Raw genomic sequence first — 19747 nt, forward strand, 5'->3', positions numbered from 1 at the left:
GCAAAAAAAAATTAATTGTTGTTGTGACAATTTTTGCACCTAAAATGCCATTTTTTCCTATTGACCTGCAGTGTCTCACCTTAAAAATGTAACAAATTACAATTACATGGCTAGAAGTATGCTTCATTTTAAGTACAGGTTTACAGGCTACTAAAAAAGTATAATTACTGTTACTCGATAACAGTAACATGAGTATTTGTAAGTAGTAGTAGTACTTTCCACCTCTGGGCTGTGGGGTGGGTGGATTAGATGGTTTGGTTGAAGTTATAGGTCCCTGGACGTTGGGGGTGAGGGGTGGGGGGGACTTTGGGCTTCATTTGTTGGGCTTGCTCCTGAGTTGCCCTTTCACAGCATAAAAGAGGTGATATGACCATATACAGTCTACATGATTTGGTGTTAAATATCCTAATAAGCATATGTGCATCTTATTAGCGCTCATTCAGTTGTGACCTTGATGAGGTTACACTTCACTTTTAACTATTTGCTTCTATTTGGGGACTCTTTTAGAAGGGCTTGAGTCACTTTTTGCTCTCTGAAAATCTGACAACCCTGGGCCTGCTCCACTGTCCCGCGCTCTGTTGTTCTATGAGGCATTCTGGAAGCTGTGGATGTGCCGAGGCTTGCAGTACTGCTTCAGTCAATGGAACGAGCTGAGAGTGCACTTTGATTCTGTGTGGTCAGTAGGACTCATGCAGGTTACTGAGCACAGGTCTAATGCAAGCCAATTTATTAAAGCAATGAGGTATGGTGGACTGAAGAGGGAAAAAGCAGACTACATTGTAATAACATATCACCTGTAGTAATCATGTGCAACACTGTAAACACACTCTTAAACACACATTTTGGAACATTTCTGTTTCAATCCAGATTCAATGAGAGTCAGGTTTTATATATATATATATATATATATATATATATATATATATATATATATATATATATATATATATATATATATATATATATATATATATAAACCTGACTCTCATTGAGCAAGGCCACAGCTGCGTCACATTGCTGCATCTTTATTTGTTTGTTACACAGACTGGTGTTTTAAGAAGCTTTTTAGTTCACTGACAACTGACAACTAACACCTCCCTCTGGTGGCTACCCTGTAGAACTACAGCAGATTCAAGAAAATTCAATAATTGATTGATAGAAACAAAGTTACAGTGGCTACAGTGAAAATACAGTGAAAATACTCAAGAGTATTTACATACAATATTGCTTTATACAGTGGTAGCAACTCTGACAGGAGGCGGTGGCACAAACATGGGCAGACTCCCGGAGTGTTCAGAAGGGGCCTACAAGAAAAAAATCTTAGAATGCAGACAACGTACAGAATAATCCAGGTTTCCTTTAGTAGTGTGATACCTTGCGTAAGCGGTTGTAATCTGGGTTATAATTATTTAGACCTGCAGCCATTCGGATGTTATTAGAGGCCAGTTCTGCTTTGGTCTTCACACCCTTTAAAAAGAAGTAAAAGGTAAAAAATCCTAAAAGTTTTAAGTGAATTTCTATTTCGTAACATAACATTACTAATATTTAATTATATTTTCAATTCAGTTCGTTTTTGTATTGTCCAGAATTCCAACAGATATCTTGCAGGGCATAGCAAAATTGTTGATTTAAACAACAGAAAGTAAAAAAAAAAAAAAAAAAAAAAAAAAAAAAAAAAAAAAAAAAAAAAAAAACTATGACAAGTTCGTGAAAGTAAAAGGTCTAGATTTTGGACATCTCAAGTTTGACGAAAAATAAATTCTCCTCCCCCTCCTATCTCATGATGTACTTTAATTTTCCAGAGGGCGCCACTGAGCCATTCTGCAACATAGATTCATGGCAATGTTATTAGATTTGAGTCGATTTCAAATTTTGTGTTTTAGAACTTTATTTTCTTTCTCCCCAGGAGCGATTTTCTTGGCGTAAATAATAATAATACTTATTATTATTATTACTACTACTACTACTACTACTACTACTACTACTACTACTACTACTACTACTACTACTACTACTACTACTACTACTAATAATAATAATAATAATTTTTTCTCTCAAATTTTTTTATGCTCAAACAATAAAAGTTAGAATGATGGGACTTTGTCACACCATTATGAAGAGCCTCTATGTAAATTCTTTCACAAGTTCATGACACATAGACTGGCTTTCATGAATTTTTAAATAATTAAATTTGAAGGAGGTGCTATAGAGCCATCTTAAAAGATAGAGCCTTAATTTGCATGTCATTACGTCCAGCTCAGAAACGTGCACAAGCGCTTCATTGGGTCCATTCAAATCCGACAATTAGTTTTTCAAAAAATGTATATTTTGTTGAAAAATCACCATGATGGCGCTCAACATTTTATTTAAAAGTTAATTGATAACCTTTGATTGCACATGGGTTTTGTGTCTTATGGTCAAGGTTGAAGTGTTTTTGATGAAAATTATTGGAGGTGATGTCAAAACATTATGATGAGGATTTTGTCAACCTGGGTTTGAACCAATATGGCCGACTTCCAGTTTGGTTTAGGCCCCAAAATATAATTTGCAATCATTTTACTGTAATGATTTGTAATAAAAAAACAAACAAATCTCACCTTGTCTGTTGTCACTGGATACCTGGCCTGCTCGCCTGAACAAAGGAACGTCACATTACACAGAAATTTTACCATACTGTGTTCACTCAAACACTCTTGTACTCACTGTCATCGTTTCGGTAGATCAGAAGGTAGATGAGTCCGATCAGTATCAGTAGCAGAATGATCCCTGCTGGAATACCTGCTGCTATCCCAGCGATGGCCGACCCACTCAACCCTTCAGCTGGTGGCATAAAGTCATGTTAAATACAGGGCCGGTTTACATACTAATAACTTGAATATAGAATGAAAAGGGTTTCATAATTTGGATGAAAAGTTTAGTTTTTTTATAGTTGGCCATATTATTTTGAGAAAACTAGATCTGAAACCATTTGGGATAAAAAAAATAATAATAATGGAAGTTTCGTGCTGATCTCTATTCTACAGTGTGTTGAAATCTTTTAGAAAGTTGTCTGACTTTAAAATTTCATATGCAAATTTATTGCTGAAAGTTGATTTGCCTCCATCTGTAACAATATAACTTCATGCAAAAGTATTTTAGTGAGAATTCTTTCTTCTTTTTTCTCTTTATTAAACATACAAAAACTTAAATATTGAAGTATTTTATTTCTATGAGGCATTACTTGCTAGCACATAACATATTTAGATCATCACAGTACCTTGTATGGCTTGAAAATGCTATATTTCCCTCTTCAGAGCTATCCTATCACAACACAATCCCGCTAATAAAACCACCAGACATCGCATCAGTTTTGTGAAGTTGTTGTGCTCTTGTAGGCTTGTGGACTAAGAATTCCACAGAAATTTGCAGCTAACTGTAAGGGGGTTCAAAGAGGGCCAAAGACAAAGCCCTAAATTACTGAAGAATTTACAAATGACTTCTAAAACCTCTTCAGGCATGTTTTTGAACATCGTTACAACATGTTTGAAAGCTCAAACAACTTGATTTTGCTTAATATCCCCTCTTTAAATTAAGACACAACAAATACTAAAATAAATAAAATTTCTGTGGTCATATGACATTGGAAAACAGTTTTTAACCTTCCCCCTCTCATGCATAAGATAAATTTACACATTTAGGGAGTAAAATGGCCCCAAATCTCATGCTTGAAAAATCAGTTTGTCTCACTCGAATAGAAACACAAATCCAAAACACATAAACATAAAAAGTGTAATTCCAAGTTTTCCTGAACATAATCATACCAGGGCCGATTCGTAGTACTGTGGATGGCTCTCCTTCTGTGAGGCGGGCTTTGGGGATGATTCTAAACTTGTACCTCTTCTCAGGGTCTAGGGTTAGTATGTCCGTTGATCGAGCAGAGCCAGGCTTCTGCTGAATGGTGCGGAATGAATTTGACCGACCGACATTTTGGTTTGAAGGCATGAGATCTGGCCCCTGCATTTGAATGTCGAACCCTGTAAGAAAACCACAATGGTATGGTTAATACTGGATCAGATGTAGGGTGAAATAAACTGGGTAAACTTTCTGGAGTGGTCATGAATTAAATGTGATACAAAGTTAATGTATTCAATCAAATATAATTTTACTTATTCATCAAGACGGTTATTATTCAACAGAAAGCAGAATGAGCAAATGTTTTAATGCTGAAATCCAGTTGGTTTAAACCTAAAAGGACTCTCTCTGATCTGTATTGTCACAACCTAAACCCCAACACCTGCAGCCAGTCATTAACCAGTGCTAGTGTAGCCTCTGCAGCTCAGAGAGTGAATTTTGGAAGTTCTGAGCGTGGGTGTGTGTATGTGTGCATATGTGCATGTGTGCGTGTGAACCAGGCATGTTTTTGATAAAGAAATAGTTCATGAGTAAAAGTCTATAAAAGGAGATCATGCAGAATTAACCACTTTCGCCACTTTGCTGGTGAGGTGTTGCCACAAGCTTATCTCACGGTGATGTTATAGCAGTGTATTCCACAGTATGTATTGTATTGTATTGTATTTATTCAATTGCATGTCTTTTCTCATACATTCAGACTGTGAGTGGACTTGCTTCTTCATTGAACTGATATTTGAACTATTGGAGTCAACTGTTTGTATGGAACATTCTGGGGTAAGCAATAACATCTTCATGGGGACGAGCAGGTGGAAGACACACTTTTTCTGCTAATAAGTTTTAAACAATGTATTACAATCACAACTGAACCTGGGTTGTCAGTGCCTTAACCTGCAGATAAAAGACACATACATGTTTTTCTCATTTTCACACTCCAGCACACGCTCCAGCAGAGGAACTGATTAAAGATAAATGGGGCATCATGACCAGTGTTTTTGTAATCAAGAATAAATCAGTACAACTGTTATAGGTAAAAGTTATATTTGATTTGAACATGTTTACATCATATTGGGGGACACAGTTAGGCCATGTTTATAAAATGAAAATTTTACACACAGTTCTTTTAATGGAGGAGAAATGACATGACATTTGCAATGCCGGCTCTGTTTCCCAGGTCTAACCCTCTGTTGTGTTTACACCCCTATAATCTCAGGCTGTTTCCATTATCAACATCCCTCCTTACTTCTGCTGATGGCCACAGATTTAGAACCAGACTTCTCAGTAGATAAGTCTGTGTCCATGATTCAGCTTAACTATACACAGCAATACCCTCCAGGAGCTAATGAGTCCCTCACCTGTAACAACAGAAGTTGGCGGGACTTCCCAGGTCAGCGTGACGACTGTGCCCTCCTGGTTGGTGAGCAGACTGGAATCGGAGATGGTGGGTGCTGCAGACAGAGGGGAGAGGGCGGCTCAGAGCAGACTGTAGAGCTTTGTGTAAAGGGAAAGAGAAATCTCAGGTATTACTTAGGCCCCAGTCAGTGGCCCCATTGTTTCTATGCGACCAGCAATGCCAGCTTTTTAAATTACAAGTGCTGGGCAACATGATCCTAAGGAGATGGCTGTCTGCATTAGATAGTGATGAAGTCAAGTTAAAGCCCCACCGTGTAAAATTTGGAGTATAAAACAGAAAAAAACATACATTCTTACAGTGAGTAGGCTTGCATCTCCACAAACCTGACTCTCGTTTGGTCTGGAGGAAGGCCTCTATCTGTTTTCATGGAGATGTTGTTCCTTTGGTTATAACCTTTCACAGTATGAGATAAAAGTTATCGATCTTCATGGAGAATGTTGCAAAGTATCGTTTAGACTTTCTGTTTCCATGGAATCCTGCCGGTGATGTGCTACCTCCAGAAAGTTACACAGTGTTGCTTTAAACTAAAACAGTAGAAAGGAACCTAACAACAGAGGAAGAAAAGATCCTAACCTTCATTTCAGTGTAGTTAGCTCCTTCCTTCAGACATACATAAAGCAGTGACTTACCAGAACCCTGTCAGATCTGAAGAAGTTATTTGAATGAGTGGCAAAATGTTTCACTCTTTAAAAACTTTGTCCAGTTGATAGAACTCAGTTTACTTTTACGATAAATACAATATGTTATTAAGAAATCTGTCTGTGTGGGGAAAAACAACAACAAATAGACCCATACCCAGTAGCTGTATTTGGCGTTGCTGGACTCCCAGGGGGTTGCGGCAGAAGCAGGTGTAATTGTGGAGGAGGAAGGTGCTGATGTTATAGTCCTGGATGGTGAGCTGAGTAGGGCTGATGCTATGCACTGATCCGGTATTCACTGCCTCTGTGCCTCTGAGCCAAGACACCACGGACGTCGGCACCGCAGCGCTCAGACAGCTTATGGTGACCCGGATCTTACCCTCTGAGTTCACTCCAAATTCCAGAGAGGGCAAGAAGGGCACCGGGGGGCCTGCGTCGCATGACAATGTGCAAATGAATGAATTAAAGGAGAAAAAATGAAATAAAAGAAAATTAAGATAATCATATTGTCACACTAAATAAATACATACATAAATACATAAATAAATAAAATTAAATAATTGAGGATAATATTAATTTTGACAAAGTAAACAATGAGAAGTATTATTTTCAGGGTCCCAAGTAGGCAGGGGAAGGTAAACCTATACAATATATTTTTATCTTATTTAATGAAAAAAAGAAAGAAAGAACTAAATATTGCACCATTTATTAATGCCTAGGCACATTTTAAAAATGACAGTCATATATTTGCAGCTAATTAAATTAATTTGACACAACATTTTATATATATATATATATATATATATATATATATATATATATATATATATATATATACACATTTTTCCCTTTTTTCTTTCCAAAAATCACAAGCTGACATTTTATTTTGGCTCATGGTACATCTCAGCTACAGCACCCAGAATATGAATTTTTACTATACCAAGAACCTTTTTTACAATGGATTTATCAATTTCACATCAAACTGCTCTCTCTTCTGCGTCTCTTGCAGACCAAATTCACATACTTGCGGTGATGTTGCACATGCCCGGTTGCACTGGGTGGGATGCTGTACAGGAGACTGGGGTCCCACTGAGGCTGTCTGCTGCGCTCATGTTGAGGATGAGGTGTCCAGGGGCACTGCTGCTGTTGTTCAGTCCAGGGAAAGACACTACGGCCTCTGGGGTTCCTCCTGGCCATGCACACTCATACTGCAGCTCCACGTCAGCCAGGGACCTCACAGAGCACACTGGACTCCCCTTTGGCTTTTCTGGACACAGGGAGGAAAGGAAATACAGTAAGTTATCAGATTATTGTTTATGTATTCTACGGTTGCTTGACAGTCATCCTTGAAATCTACTGCTTCACTCATTGGGTACAGTTACGTGGCCTGTCAAACAGATAGCGAAAATACTAAATTATTAGATCGGAGTTTTGGAGTGTGTTTACATCCACAAAAAATCTGATCATCACAAACATCTGGTGACTAAAAAAGACTCAAATATATTGGGCCAATACTTCCACTGTTTAGCGCATCAGCCTTAAATCTCCAGCACAGGCCGATATTTTGTTTTGACTAGACTGTTGACAAGGCAAGTTTACACTGTACGTACAGCACAATTCATTCACATATTAATTCAAAGTGCTTTACAGAATAAGAAAGACATTAAAATCACAATAGAAACAAATCAAAACATAAATAATCACAAATAATCATCATAAAATTAACATTAAATCAGAAGAGTGCGGAATAAAAACCTTTCAGTCATATGCACAAATAAACAGAACCGTTTTGAGCCTGGATTTAAACATTGTCAAAGTAGAGGCCTGTCTCACATATGTTACAGGTTTTAGCCGCATAAAACTGAAAAGCTGATTCTCCATCTTTAGTCCTGACTCTGGCACCAGCAGGAGGCAGGAAGTCCTCAAAGTGCGACATGGTTCGTGTGGCACTAACATTTGGGAGATTGTGCCTAAATTATACCCATAAAGCTTTATTTGAATGCTGTAGTGCATAGAGATAACTGCACAAAACTTGACTACACAACTTTCTAAAACAGGGCTGTGAGTGAGTTTCTGGCAATGGAAAAAAAATTAATAACATCAGTCAATCTCCTCTGATGGCATGTGTCAATTAGTCAATTTAAAAGACAAAGAATTACAATGAATTTTAAAATAACTATTTCAATCTGTAAAATGTTTTCTTTCAATTTGTTTTTGCAACACTAGTTTACCCTTTTTGCTTAATTTCCCTTAAAACAACTTGCACAGGTGTGGGCAAGCAGAACGAATTCAGATTACTCACATTACTCAATTAGCTAGTTTAACCACCAATTAACCCAAGGTATTGCAAGTATTTTAACCTGCTCAATCTCATGGTAAATTTGATGCCATAGCTATTTCTTTCTTTCGTCTTTATTTTCCACAGGCCATGTACATATTCATTAATCTTACAAAAGACAAGATGATTCGCACCAGATTTAGCAACTGATACTTTCCCTCTGCAGTCTCTGGGCGGATGAACACACATTAACAATACACATTTGTTACCATGTTGGCCGTAAATTAACAAATCAGGCAAAGTCCCTTCCACTTTTCTGTTCTTTACAGTTAACTATACTATTTACGCCAGGTCTACACTGACCTCAAAGGAGTACAGAAGCGGGTGTGTAAAAGAATCCCAAAGAAGTCTGTTTTTCCCAGAAACCACAGCAGTCAGGTGTGGTTTTCAGGTCATGTGATACAAGCAATCTACAAGTAAACCCAGCGCTATGACAGTAACTCTTGACATAGTTATGTAATTAAATAAAAAATAAAAATACTAGAAATGTTATAGAAGAATAAAATGGGTTGGTAAGCAGAAGTACTTTTTAGATTGTGTATCTCTCAAAATAATATTAAAAGAAGAGCTCTCAACCTACACATGAGTTTGCACGGGTATGAACAGAATCATAAAGTGTAACAACATAATTCAAAAAATGTTGAAATGTCGTTCTTACCATATACTTTAACTGTCACGTTTTTTTGCCGCATTGCATTTGTTTGTGCATTGACCACTGTACAGGTGTAGTCTCCATCTTGGCTTGTCTGTACATCAGTCAGATTCAAAACTCCTTCCTTGGTGTCATTTAAAATTACAGCAGCAAACATCCATTTAACAGTGGGAGGCGGTAATCCAACAGCTTTACACGAGAGACGAAGGGAAGTACCGGACACATAAAACTGCTTGGCTGGGGTCAACGTAAGTACAGGGTCATCTGGTCCATCTGTCCAAGAAAAAATATTAAAATTAAGGTACAAAATTAGAGTAAAACAAATACCACTAACTAAAAAAAATAACGAATACTGATACTTTTGCAGGAAAATTTTAAGTGCATAATAATGAGTATATGAGTATGTGTCAAGTGCTTTGGTTTTTAACTTCACTCAAAGCGCTAGTTTTCATTTTTCCTTTACTGTGATAAAGAAAGAGAGAAAAGCTGACAAAAAAAAGTAAAACTGTCAGATTCACTGGCTCACAGGTTGGCGGTGCGATTCCAGCTCCCACAGATGAATGTTGTAGTTGTGTCCTTGAGCAAGACACTTAACCCATCTCACCTCCAGCGTCTGCGTACACTTAAGTATGAATGTGCGTGTGTGGTGTGTGTGAATGGGTGAGTGGTTTCTTTATGCAAATCGTTTTGAAGTGCCTTGAAGGTAGAAAAGTGGTATATAATGTGACCATTTTTTTTATTTTTTTTTTAACTATGAAGCTCAACAGTCCCGCCTAGTTTGAAGTCTGCTCTGATTTCAAAAGTAAAACAGCCATTCATTTTTTCCCATAGACTTTTTGAAAATTTCAGATATTAAGAGTTCAAAGAGCTCACGGAGGCTAACCAGCTACATGGTAACCAATATCCATAAAGCAGTTGTTTTAAGTCCTAACAGCACATTTATAACACACAATTCGGTGTAATGTTTTAATAAATTAGCAGTTTATTACATTTCAGAAACAGATTTTAAATAGATTCTTATTGTCATTAGTTACCACAAATCTGATTAGCCCTGAGCAAACATTCAAACTTTAATATAAAAGTCTATGGAAAAAAAATGTTACTTCCAGAACCAGGGGTTGGACGGTCACTGTTGAACTCCATTGTGAAGGACTAGTGACCCATTCCCATAAAAAGACATGTTCAACATATATGGATTTTGTTTTTCGATAAACAATAAAAAAGAAATTATAAACCCCTGCTCCTCTATTGCTCCTCCATCTGAAAATGACTCTTACACAAAACAGTGACAGTTCTGTGCACTGTCACGCTGCTGTAGGGGTTCCTCAGTGTGAGTGTGTACAACCCCGTGTCCATTCTGTTGGGAGTTTGGATCACCAGGCTCCTCGGCCCCACAGAGTAATGGGAGTTGGACTGGATATTTGTTCCTTTAAACAGCCACGTGGCCTCCTGGACAACACCCCGGGCCATGACATACTGCAGGGTGAAGTGATCAGATCCCTCCACAGCTAAGTCCGGTTGCGAGCTCAGAGTCACATTCTCAAACATCTCTGTCAACAAAAATAGACATTTGTTAGATCACAGCGACAAAGTCACTAGAACATGGGCTGAATAAGGAAAAAATCAACATGCAACAATAAGAATTTCACATGAACCAGCAAAACATCATTAATTCTGTGTTCTCAATAAGTGCTTGTAAGATATATTTATTTACACTAAACACAATTATGCATGACATCTGAAGGCCCCATCACCACTTTAGAAAAGATGCAAATGTTTTGATCCACAAGTGCTGCAGAGATCAGACGATCTCCCACGACATCTTTTCTGAAGGTCAAATTCAAACTCAAATGACTACGACATTATTTAAAGACTTCTGTATGGATACAGTAAACATTGTCTGTGACAAATAACACTAAATAGGGTCCATGTTGATGTCCTGGTGCTAAGCACCATGTCCCTCCACTCCTGTGCCTGCTGCGGGCTGAGGCTCACACATACTTCTGCATTAAACATCTTCCAAATGCTATCAAAGAAGTTTGGAGTCTGAAACTTCCCTATTTCTACTCCGAATATAGTTATCTACCAGGGTAATACTAAAACAACCACAAAAGCCACAGGTTGTTAGCGCCATTTTCGGCGTATTATTATTATACAAACAAACCTCTCACAATGTGATGTCTGCTCGTTCATTATGGATGCACTGTCGTATAGCAGCAGGGGGATTTGTTTAAGCATGATTTCAAGTCAAGCCTAAAGGTAATATGTCAATTGTAGTATTAGTGCCCCTGTGATTTGATCTGGAGAAGGTGTCAATGTGATTTATAGGCTAAATTAGGCTCATTACCAGTTTTACCAGACATCAAATACATATAAATAGTGTATTTTCTTATAATAATGCAATCCCATTTTTGGTAAAATTCTGGCACACTGTATAATATATACACTATAACACAGACATACCCTATAAATTAGGATGGATATAAATAGTGAGATATTGTTCTGTGCAGATACTAGTATGTCCCAGATGGGGGCAAGAGTCAGATCTCTCTATTGATTACATTGTGCTTTGTCATACTATGCAATATGTAAATTCACACATATTGAACCTATTAGTGATTAGACCCAAGAACTCAGCTGACCCCATATGTGTTAAATATAATTTGCTGGGATAATTAAACAGGATCCACCAAGACAGTGTGTATTCAGGGCCCAAAATTTGGTGGTTCGCCCCTGGTTATTACACTTCTATAGAGTATTACTTGCTAACACATAACTCCCACTTCAGAGCACTATCACATTACACTCAGCGTGCACTCCTCTAATGAAACTACTACACATCACGTCAGGTTTGTGAAGTTGTATTGTTTTGTATTTTGCTTTTGTATATTTATGGAACATTGCAGAGTGTGGGCATGGGTGACGTAGGTGTGTGGGCTGAGCATTGGCCAGAATGATACTCTTAACTGTAATGAGGGTTCAAGGTAGAGGGAGAGGTCACTAGATTACTCAAACATGCAGAGATGACATAAAATCTCTTCACCTCTGGCATTTTTTTTTGATGAGGGAACAACTTTATAACATGGTAGAAAGCTCCAAAAAGATTTAGCATAACACTCCCTCTTTAAAAATGTGGGCCATTCAAGTTTACTATATTCTGTATAAGTGAAATATAAAATGCAAATGAAAAGAAAAGATGTCACATCCCCAACAGCTAACCTGAAAATCTAGATGAGTTAAGTGTCCATGATTGATGTTTTTCTTTACACAGAATTAAGTTAAACTCAGTTTTCTAATGACACTGATTCAATTCCTACAAAGTGGAGATTTATTTGTTGAAAATGTGATGCATTAAAGGGTAAAATTAAGTTCATTTTACACTGGAGGGATGTTTACTCAGAGTCACTCATGATGTGGATATTGGATGCACATGTAAAATATATAATATAAAGTCACTGGTGAAGCTACATAGATTCCTTCTCCAGTTTGGTATCATGTCAGAATAGTGAATAAACGGGTATGCTCATGACTATTGCCACACTTGAGTGAGTAAACAGGAGTGTGGTTCATCACAGCCCTCAGGTCCACTGCACAAACATGAGACACTGAATAGTCCAATACCACATCTACAGTATATGTACAGAAGGTGAAACTGAGCTTTGAGTTTTAAGCTTCAGGAGTCAGTGTGTGTTGTTTGTTTTCTTCCTCTTGTGTAGTAGTAATGTTAATTGCATTGATTCAATCTAAAACACATTATTAAATGTTAGATTACATTAGTTTTCTGTCACAGCGGATGGATATGAACAGTTTGTACATTGGGGAACATGCAAACTTCATGCAGTGAGTGTGGGAACTGAAGTGATTAGCTCTAATAACAGTAATACCAGGTCAACATTTTACACTTACCATAGACAGTGAGGGTGAAGTTTAGTGTGGCTGTGCCCAGTCCAGACTTAGTCATTTCCAAACTGTAGCTGCTGGTGTAGTCCAGTGTCAAGTTCACAAACATAAGCGAGCCGTTGGTGTTGACCCGCAGCACATTGGACATGCTGGGAGGTATGTCTGGAGGAGTGTTGGAGTTTATGGTCCAGGTGACCACAGGGTCAGGGCCTTTCCTCCAGATGATGGCTGGGTTAGTGGCTCCGCTGTAGGACACAGCCAGAATCACAGTGTCCCCCACTAAAGCACTGTTCTGTATAGGCCCAGCCGCAGTTAGCTCCAGCTGACAGAATGAACCTGCAGAGGCAACAATGGTTTACCTGTCATGACTAAATCAACACCTAAAAACAAACGAAAACAACTTATTTCCCTATACAACACCTTGATATGTTGGTATTGTGATCAAATATAGGCTATACCTATTTAAACATGTGATGTAATGATCACATAAACAGGCTATAGAGCAAACCTTCCTCTGTTACTTTGACGTCATTAAACACTTTTTTTTAATCATGGTGGATTTGGTATATCAATATATCAATAAGGGATCGAGCCAAATCACAAGTAAGCTGTTTATTTGAAGATTTTAAACCTTCAAAGCTTACAGAAACAAGTAATTGACTATACTGTACAGTCTTCAGTAAGGTATATGCGTAATGACTCCATGCTGGCTTTAAGCACAAAAATAAAAGTTTGGAAGTTACCTTGAGGCAGAAGAGTGAGCAAAACGCAAACCAAAACACCATAAAGTCCGTCTGTCTTCAGTGACATTATAACAGATCCACGAACATCAGACAGTGAACTGTAAACGTGCCTGGAGCGCGGCACGACGCGTAAAGTGCTACACAAGTCTATATTCCAAATGGGCACTCGCAGGATGTCCCCGTTCCTCCAGGCAGCAGCAGAGCGGGGACAGGTGTAGGCCCACGTGCGCACTCGAGCTCCGTGCGTCAGGTAAACCCCGCCCATTCAACTTCACCGGAGGAAAAACAAAGCCACCGCTCCAGCTACTCCACAAGTTTACTATACACAATACTAATGCTTATCCATGCTTAAAGGTACACTATGTAACCTTCTTGAGATTCCATCACAATCTTGTCTCCATGTAGGTGTTATTCCTTTGCCTGGAATGTTTCACAGTACAGCATTAAACTTGGAATAAGGCAACTCCGCCCGACCACCTACATTTATTTTTTAGCAATTCCAACAAATTTAATGCAGTTTAATTCTGACAAAATGCAAATAAACCCACAACAATCTCCATGTGGATAAGAAAAATGATTTATTTACTATGGTAATATACTGTACAATCAATGGAGGTTTGAGGCGCTTATGGTAAATCCTTTCCTCTTTTCTGTACTGAGACACATCACCCATTTCTTTTATATTCCAGTTTATATTTACAAAAAGGGATGCACATAGAAAGTACCTCCTTGTAGTCTTCTGAGTCTTTCTATGACTACAGATATACAGTTTAAAGACATTTCTGGTTAGAGTTATTGCCTAAAGACAGCATGTTGGAATCCAGTTAATCCATCTATGGACAGTCAGTCTTACAGATGTAATTGAAAAGTACAACAGCACGGTGGCCCTCTTGCGACTGGATATGCTGCTGGACAGTGTTTCTCAGTACTCCTCTTCATCACCTCAGGAATCAGGCTCTGAAATGGATGTCACACAAGTAAGTCCCCTGGCTATGATTAGTGACACTTGTAAAACATTTCTTGATAAAGTCGTATAACAATGAGATAAGAGAATAGAGATGAGATTTTAAAAGACCACTGCAATTAAAATGGCTAATTGGTTTGACTTGCCTGAAGACAAACTGTAGTTACACAAAAAAAAATAAAAAAAAATGGGGAGGTTAAGACAGATTATTCATACTTTTAAAACAAATTACATTTTCTAAAAAACATTACTACACTTTATTGCAGCACAATGCCATATCAACAGAATTAAAGTTCTAGTGATTGTGACTTTTGCAGTTCAACTTAATATAAAATTGTTTTTAATTTAATGTATACAAAGTAAGAAGATATTATGCTACTGACAATAAAATGAAAAATACCGTCTGACATGTTATAGAATAAAAAACAATAAATTCAAATTCAGTTCTGATACTACACAATATGGAGTACCTGAGAAAATTAGCCTCCAAAATTATTATTCAGTTGTAAATGTTGAGCTGGTGAGAGGATTATATGTTGGCAAATCAATTCTGAATAGCCAAGACAGACATTTTTATAGATATTTTAGTAATGTTGTAAAAGTCCTAACCATTGAGTTTCATGGCTCTGCTGCCTGTTCTTGTGCAGTCTATATCCTCCCTGTATCCTTGAGTCTGGCCACCAGGTCCTCCACAGTCTCCACCTTCACTCCGGCCTCTCTCTGTGGAGGCTCTTCCACTTTGAGCACCTCCAACCGCGGAGCCACGTCCACCCCGAGGTCTGCTGGCTTCATGTTGGCAATCTTCTTTTTCTTTGCTTTCTGAAAATAAAATAGAAGTAACATTGTGTTTAATTATTATTACAATTAGTAGAATTAATAATTGTTTACATAGAAAAGTTGTTGCGCACCATGATGTTAGGCAGGGTTGCATATCTGGGCGTGTTAAGTCGCAGGTCTGCTGTCACCACTGCAGGTGTGTTGATCTTAATAGTTTCCAGGCCACCATCAATTTCTCTCACAACCTTAATTTTGTCTCCCTCCAGTGTCACCTCTGATGCAAATGTTCCCTATAATGGACATTTGGACAAAAAAATATATTTATTGTCTTAAGGTGCACTGTGTAACCTTTTCTGGTAGGGGGTATGCAACATGCTTGTCTCTATGGAGATGGTATTGTTTTACCTGCAATGTTCCACAGTATTGCATTCAATTTATCCATCTTGCATTTATTAAATTACATGTTTTTATTGCTCAAAAATACAGTGATAAACAAGCATTCTTAGAGTGAGCACAACAAAAACAATCCTGACCTGCATGTTTGTCTAGTGGCGTAACCAGCTATACTGTACTATACATTATATTATATTATATTATATTATATTATATTATATTATATATTATATATTAAAATGCTCTATTCAATATTAAATATTGAATAGAGCATTTTAATTGGCCTTCAATGACAGTGTTTTGGTACAAAAGGTACACAGTTACCTGTTAAAAGCATAGTTCAGGTCATACACTAGTCATTTACCACCATCTACTGGCTAAAAAGAGTACTACAGAAAAGCGTTACACAACTTAAAAAAAAAAAAAAAATAATACTGTAAAAACAATCATGTTTTATTCAAATTAAGAAATTTTGAAAGTCAAATACAATCATAACGGTGATATGTATGTATTTGTATTGAGAGTACAATTACTTGCGGCTTCATTACTTCAGGCAACCTTTGACCTCAATACATGAGTTCTATCTGACTCTAGCTGGCCTAAACTGACCTCCTGCTTTCAGACCTGTGGTGAAACTAGTGCTAGAGGAGAAAAAGCACTTCAGTTCTCATGTTATTTTGCTGTTGCCCATAGGGAGGACGCATTTGTCAGATATTACTATTATTTACTCAGGTTTACAGGTGGTCCTGACATTTAATAACTAATTACCGTTACTATAGAGAAGGACAAGTTATAAAATTTTAGTGAAGTACCCACTGCGACAATGGTCCTTTACAAATCATACATGAATTATCATTTGGGAAATAAGATAAGCCACAGGAATTTCTTACCTGAGGCCAGTCCAAAAGAGCTGCCGTCATCTGACCCGTCTGGTTACAGTCATCGTCAATTGCCTGAGATATGATAAAGTATGCATTTGACAGTTCTTGATAATGATTTTTTTTCTATCAGGATGCTAATGCTAATCTGAGTAACTCATCACCTGTTTTCCGAGGATAACGAGCTGAGCCTCCTCCTTCTTGGCGAGAGCAGCAAAGATCTTTGACACCTGCAGAGGTCCAAGGTGTTCATAGTCTTTGCCAGTGACTTCTACATGGATCCCTCTGTCTGCGCCCATGGCCAGAGCCGTGCGGATGGTCTCCTGAATGGGACCACAAAACGTATTGAAGACTCATTGCTGGTATAATAGGGATGCCAAAAGGAAATAACTCAATCTATTTTATGCATACACATTTTTGCTTTTTCCATTTTAACAATTACTATTGTGTAACATGAAAAACACTTTATGTTCAGCTTTTGTATATGGTTTGAGTATTGGAATAAAAGATTTGATGTCAGAGGTTACCTAATTTACAATATTATTAGCCGTACAGTGTAACTTAAGTAATTTTTTCAGGGTTCAAGAAAATACAAAAATGTATTCCTTATGTCAATAGGATGAGTGTGGCAGTTTATGTTTTTTATTGGTCAAGGACAGATACCTACAGATGCAGCAGGATCTAGTATACGGACATGGACCACTATAGAACCTATCTGGATGACTGAGGGTTTCTATTCCTTAGTATTGAAATTGAGTTTGAAATTGAATTATCATGACAACACTGGTCTGGCGAGTAGAAGGAGTCTGAAAACAGTTGATATGCTATGAGGAGATATGCCATGCATATTTGATTAAAAGTTGGTTGGACAGCTTCTAAGTTTTCTTATATTATGATAAAAGGGTAATTTTAACATTGCTCAAGGGCTCCATCTGATATAATTGATCAATGAAACAGATGGGATATTGCAGTTCATTAGCCGATCATTTTCCCCTGCAGTCACCTTTTTAATACTCAAGGGAGTTCATAAATGGGCCTGACCTTATCAGTATCTACAACAATAATCAAAAGTGACAAAGATAAAAGTGATCCACAATGAGAAGTGCCCACCTGTGCCTGCTGGGGCCCACAGCTGACAGCTACCACTTCTTTAATGAGCTTCTTCTCCTTCAGTTTGACCGCCTCCTCCACAGCGATCTCACAAAAGGGGTTCATAGAGTGCTTAACGCCATCCGTGACTACTCCACTTTTGTCTGGCTTCACTCGGATCTAAGGGGAATAAAAACAAATTTGCATGTATCACCATAATATACATAAAATAGTCTGTACATGTAACATGACTACTACATAAAGAGGTTTCCTGTTCTGAGACTGGGGTAAAAATGTCTCTGTTCAAAGTTATTTCAAGGGCTCTGTGACACAAACAAGAAGTAGTAGGTAAATAATGTCCTATCACCCAAAAGATAGGTATACATGTTTCAACTGGTTTTGAGATATGCTTGTAAATACCATGACATGCCATCATGCATATACGGCACTCAGACACATCAGCTTATTCTTTAAAAAAAAGAAAAAAAAAAAAGGCTTATTTTACAACTTTTTAAGTAGGCCTATAAAATAAACTATTGTAATTATTATAATTCAGCTGAATGTAGAAGTAGAGTGGCCCAACAGCCTATCAGTATGAAATGAAGCCAGGTGTTTACAAAGGCAGCACTGTCCAAATCCTGCTGTGGGCAGCTGGAGCAGGAGGGATCGAGAGGGAAACAATTAAAAACGCAGAGACGCTTTGCAAGACCATACAAATGTCGGACTGTAAAGATTCACAGAGACTACTGTCATTGTGTTTCCATTGTCTACCTTGCAATCCCTTTCGGAGTTTTTGTTTTCTATCTAAAATGTATTGTTTTATAGAATGCAAGATACAGGTTAATTAACTGCTGCAATCGGACTGTCACTCACGATTAGAACCAATGCATTCTTCTGAGTGAGAAGCATAGGAGATGTCAAATAGGTTATCTCTATGGCAGAATAGACAAGTGGCGTTTAGCTAGCTAGCGTCTGTTAGCATTACTGGGAAAGTGAAGTGAATTCATACAGCAATCGCATATAAAATTATAACACAAGACATGATTAAGAAGCTTAACAGCTATACCTTAACTGCATAATCAATCACACGCTTGACCCCGACAAGAACACGGCCAGACATCCTGCAAGTATTGCAGCAGCCAACTTTACAGTCACCGCAATGAACCTTCACTCAAGGAGGACGGGACGGACGGTTTTCACGGTAACACCAGTGCGGGAGCTACAGGGACCGCCCACCACTGCAGCCAATCAACGGTGATTGTGAAAGTACGCTCAACTCTCTGATTGGCCAAAATACTTGTCAATCATAACGGAGCCTGTCTGAATGAAACGCTGTACTATAAACGTTACAAAATAGTATAATATTGTCTAAATAAGATCGAAGCTGTGCATTTCTATCGGTCTTACCTTAGTACAATGTCAGTATATTGGTTAGAATTTAGCCATGCTGCTCTTAACAGAGTGTGTTTCATGTATATGAGCCATAAACAAAACGTGTGAAAGGTTCCGCTGAGTGTAGGGCAAAGTTCGCGTAAATTAAAAGGATGATTAGTTAACCTCTTTTCTTCAAAGTGACACTTGACATAGCCTAGTCAAAGAGTTATTGCTGTAATTTTTATTTTCTCTAAAATTAGCTATAAATTAACTAGCGGGTAATATCAACAATGACACTTTGGAGTGAAGTAGAAACATCAGCGGTCTATGAAAAACAGCGTTTAACCCATCTGACAGTTCCTTGTTACAAGGTTGACTCATGTATGTTCTGTGATTGAAATAACATCTGAACAAACTTCTTAAAGAGACACAAGATTATAGGGACCATACTGTGCTTATTAGGAGGGCACTCTTCTGAAATGTAGTTCCACAAGTGTGAAATAAAGCAGATAACTCGGGTTCACCCCAGGCCCGGGTCTAAAGGGGAGCAAAAGGGTCCATTGCAACCTCAGTTAAAAATGTTTGTACCCTCATTTCAGGCACCTAAAAATAATGTCAATGGAAGAGTATTATGTTTGGAAACGTGTTATGTTTGCACCCCTCTGAAACTTGAATGCACCCTGCGTTAGTTTGGTGCAC

General features: G+C 37.9%; 2 protein-coding genes across 3 annotated transcripts; both read right to left on the reverse strand.

Moving 5' to 3' along the window:
* Positions 1–1204: 1204 nt before the first annotated feature.
* Positions 1205–13777, reverse strand: vsig10l (V-set and immunoglobulin domain containing 10 like). 2 transcript variants are annotated; one of them, XM_033981440.2, is made up of 12 exons: positions 13574–13777; positions 12837–13166; positions 10208–10480; positions 8937–9203; positions 6965–7207; positions 6098–6370; positions 5244–5336; positions 3801–4013; positions 2704–2820; positions 2598–2632; positions 1375–1467; positions 1205–1304 (listed from the first exon to the last, which is right to left on the reverse strand). In XM_033981440.2, exons 1-12 carry the CDS (start codon positions 13638–13640, stop codon positions 1230–1232), a joined length of 2079 nt encoding a protein of 692 aa, XP_033837331.2. In that variant the 5' UTR covers positions 13641–13777; the 3' UTR covers positions 1205–1229. The 2 variants fall into 2 exon arrangements, with proteins under 2 accessions (XP_033837331.2, XP_055083519.1); XM_055227544.1 differs by lacking the exons at positions 1205–1304; positions 1375–1467; positions 2598–2632; positions 2704–2820 and having other exon boundaries at positions 3811–4013; positions 5244–5379; positions 13574–13711.
* Positions 13778–14134: 357 nt separating this feature from the next.
* On the reverse strand, positions 14135–18891 carry etfb (electron transfer flavoprotein subunit beta). Its single transcript, XM_033981354.2, has 7 exons — positions 18741–18891; positions 17696–17854; positions 16750–16908; positions 16598–16660; positions 15446–15604; positions 15147–15356; positions 14135–14530 (listed from the first exon to the last, which is right to left on the reverse strand). The coding sequence occupies exons 1-6, from the start codon at positions 18792–18794 to the stop codon at positions 15186–15188; spliced, it is 765 nt and encodes a 254-aa protein (XP_033837245.1). The 5' UTR covers positions 18795–18891; the 3' UTR covers positions 14135–14530; positions 15147–15185.
* Between the last annotated feature and the right edge of the window lie 856 nt (positions 18892–19747).

This window comes from Periophthalmus magnuspinnatus, chromosome 16 (genome assembly GCF_009829125.3).
Source record: "Periophthalmus magnuspinnatus isolate fPerMag1 chromosome 16, fPerMag1.2.pri, whole genome shotgun sequence".
NCBI lineage: Eukaryota > Metazoa > Chordata > Actinopteri > Gobiiformes > Gobiidae > Periophthalmus > Periophthalmus magnuspinnatus.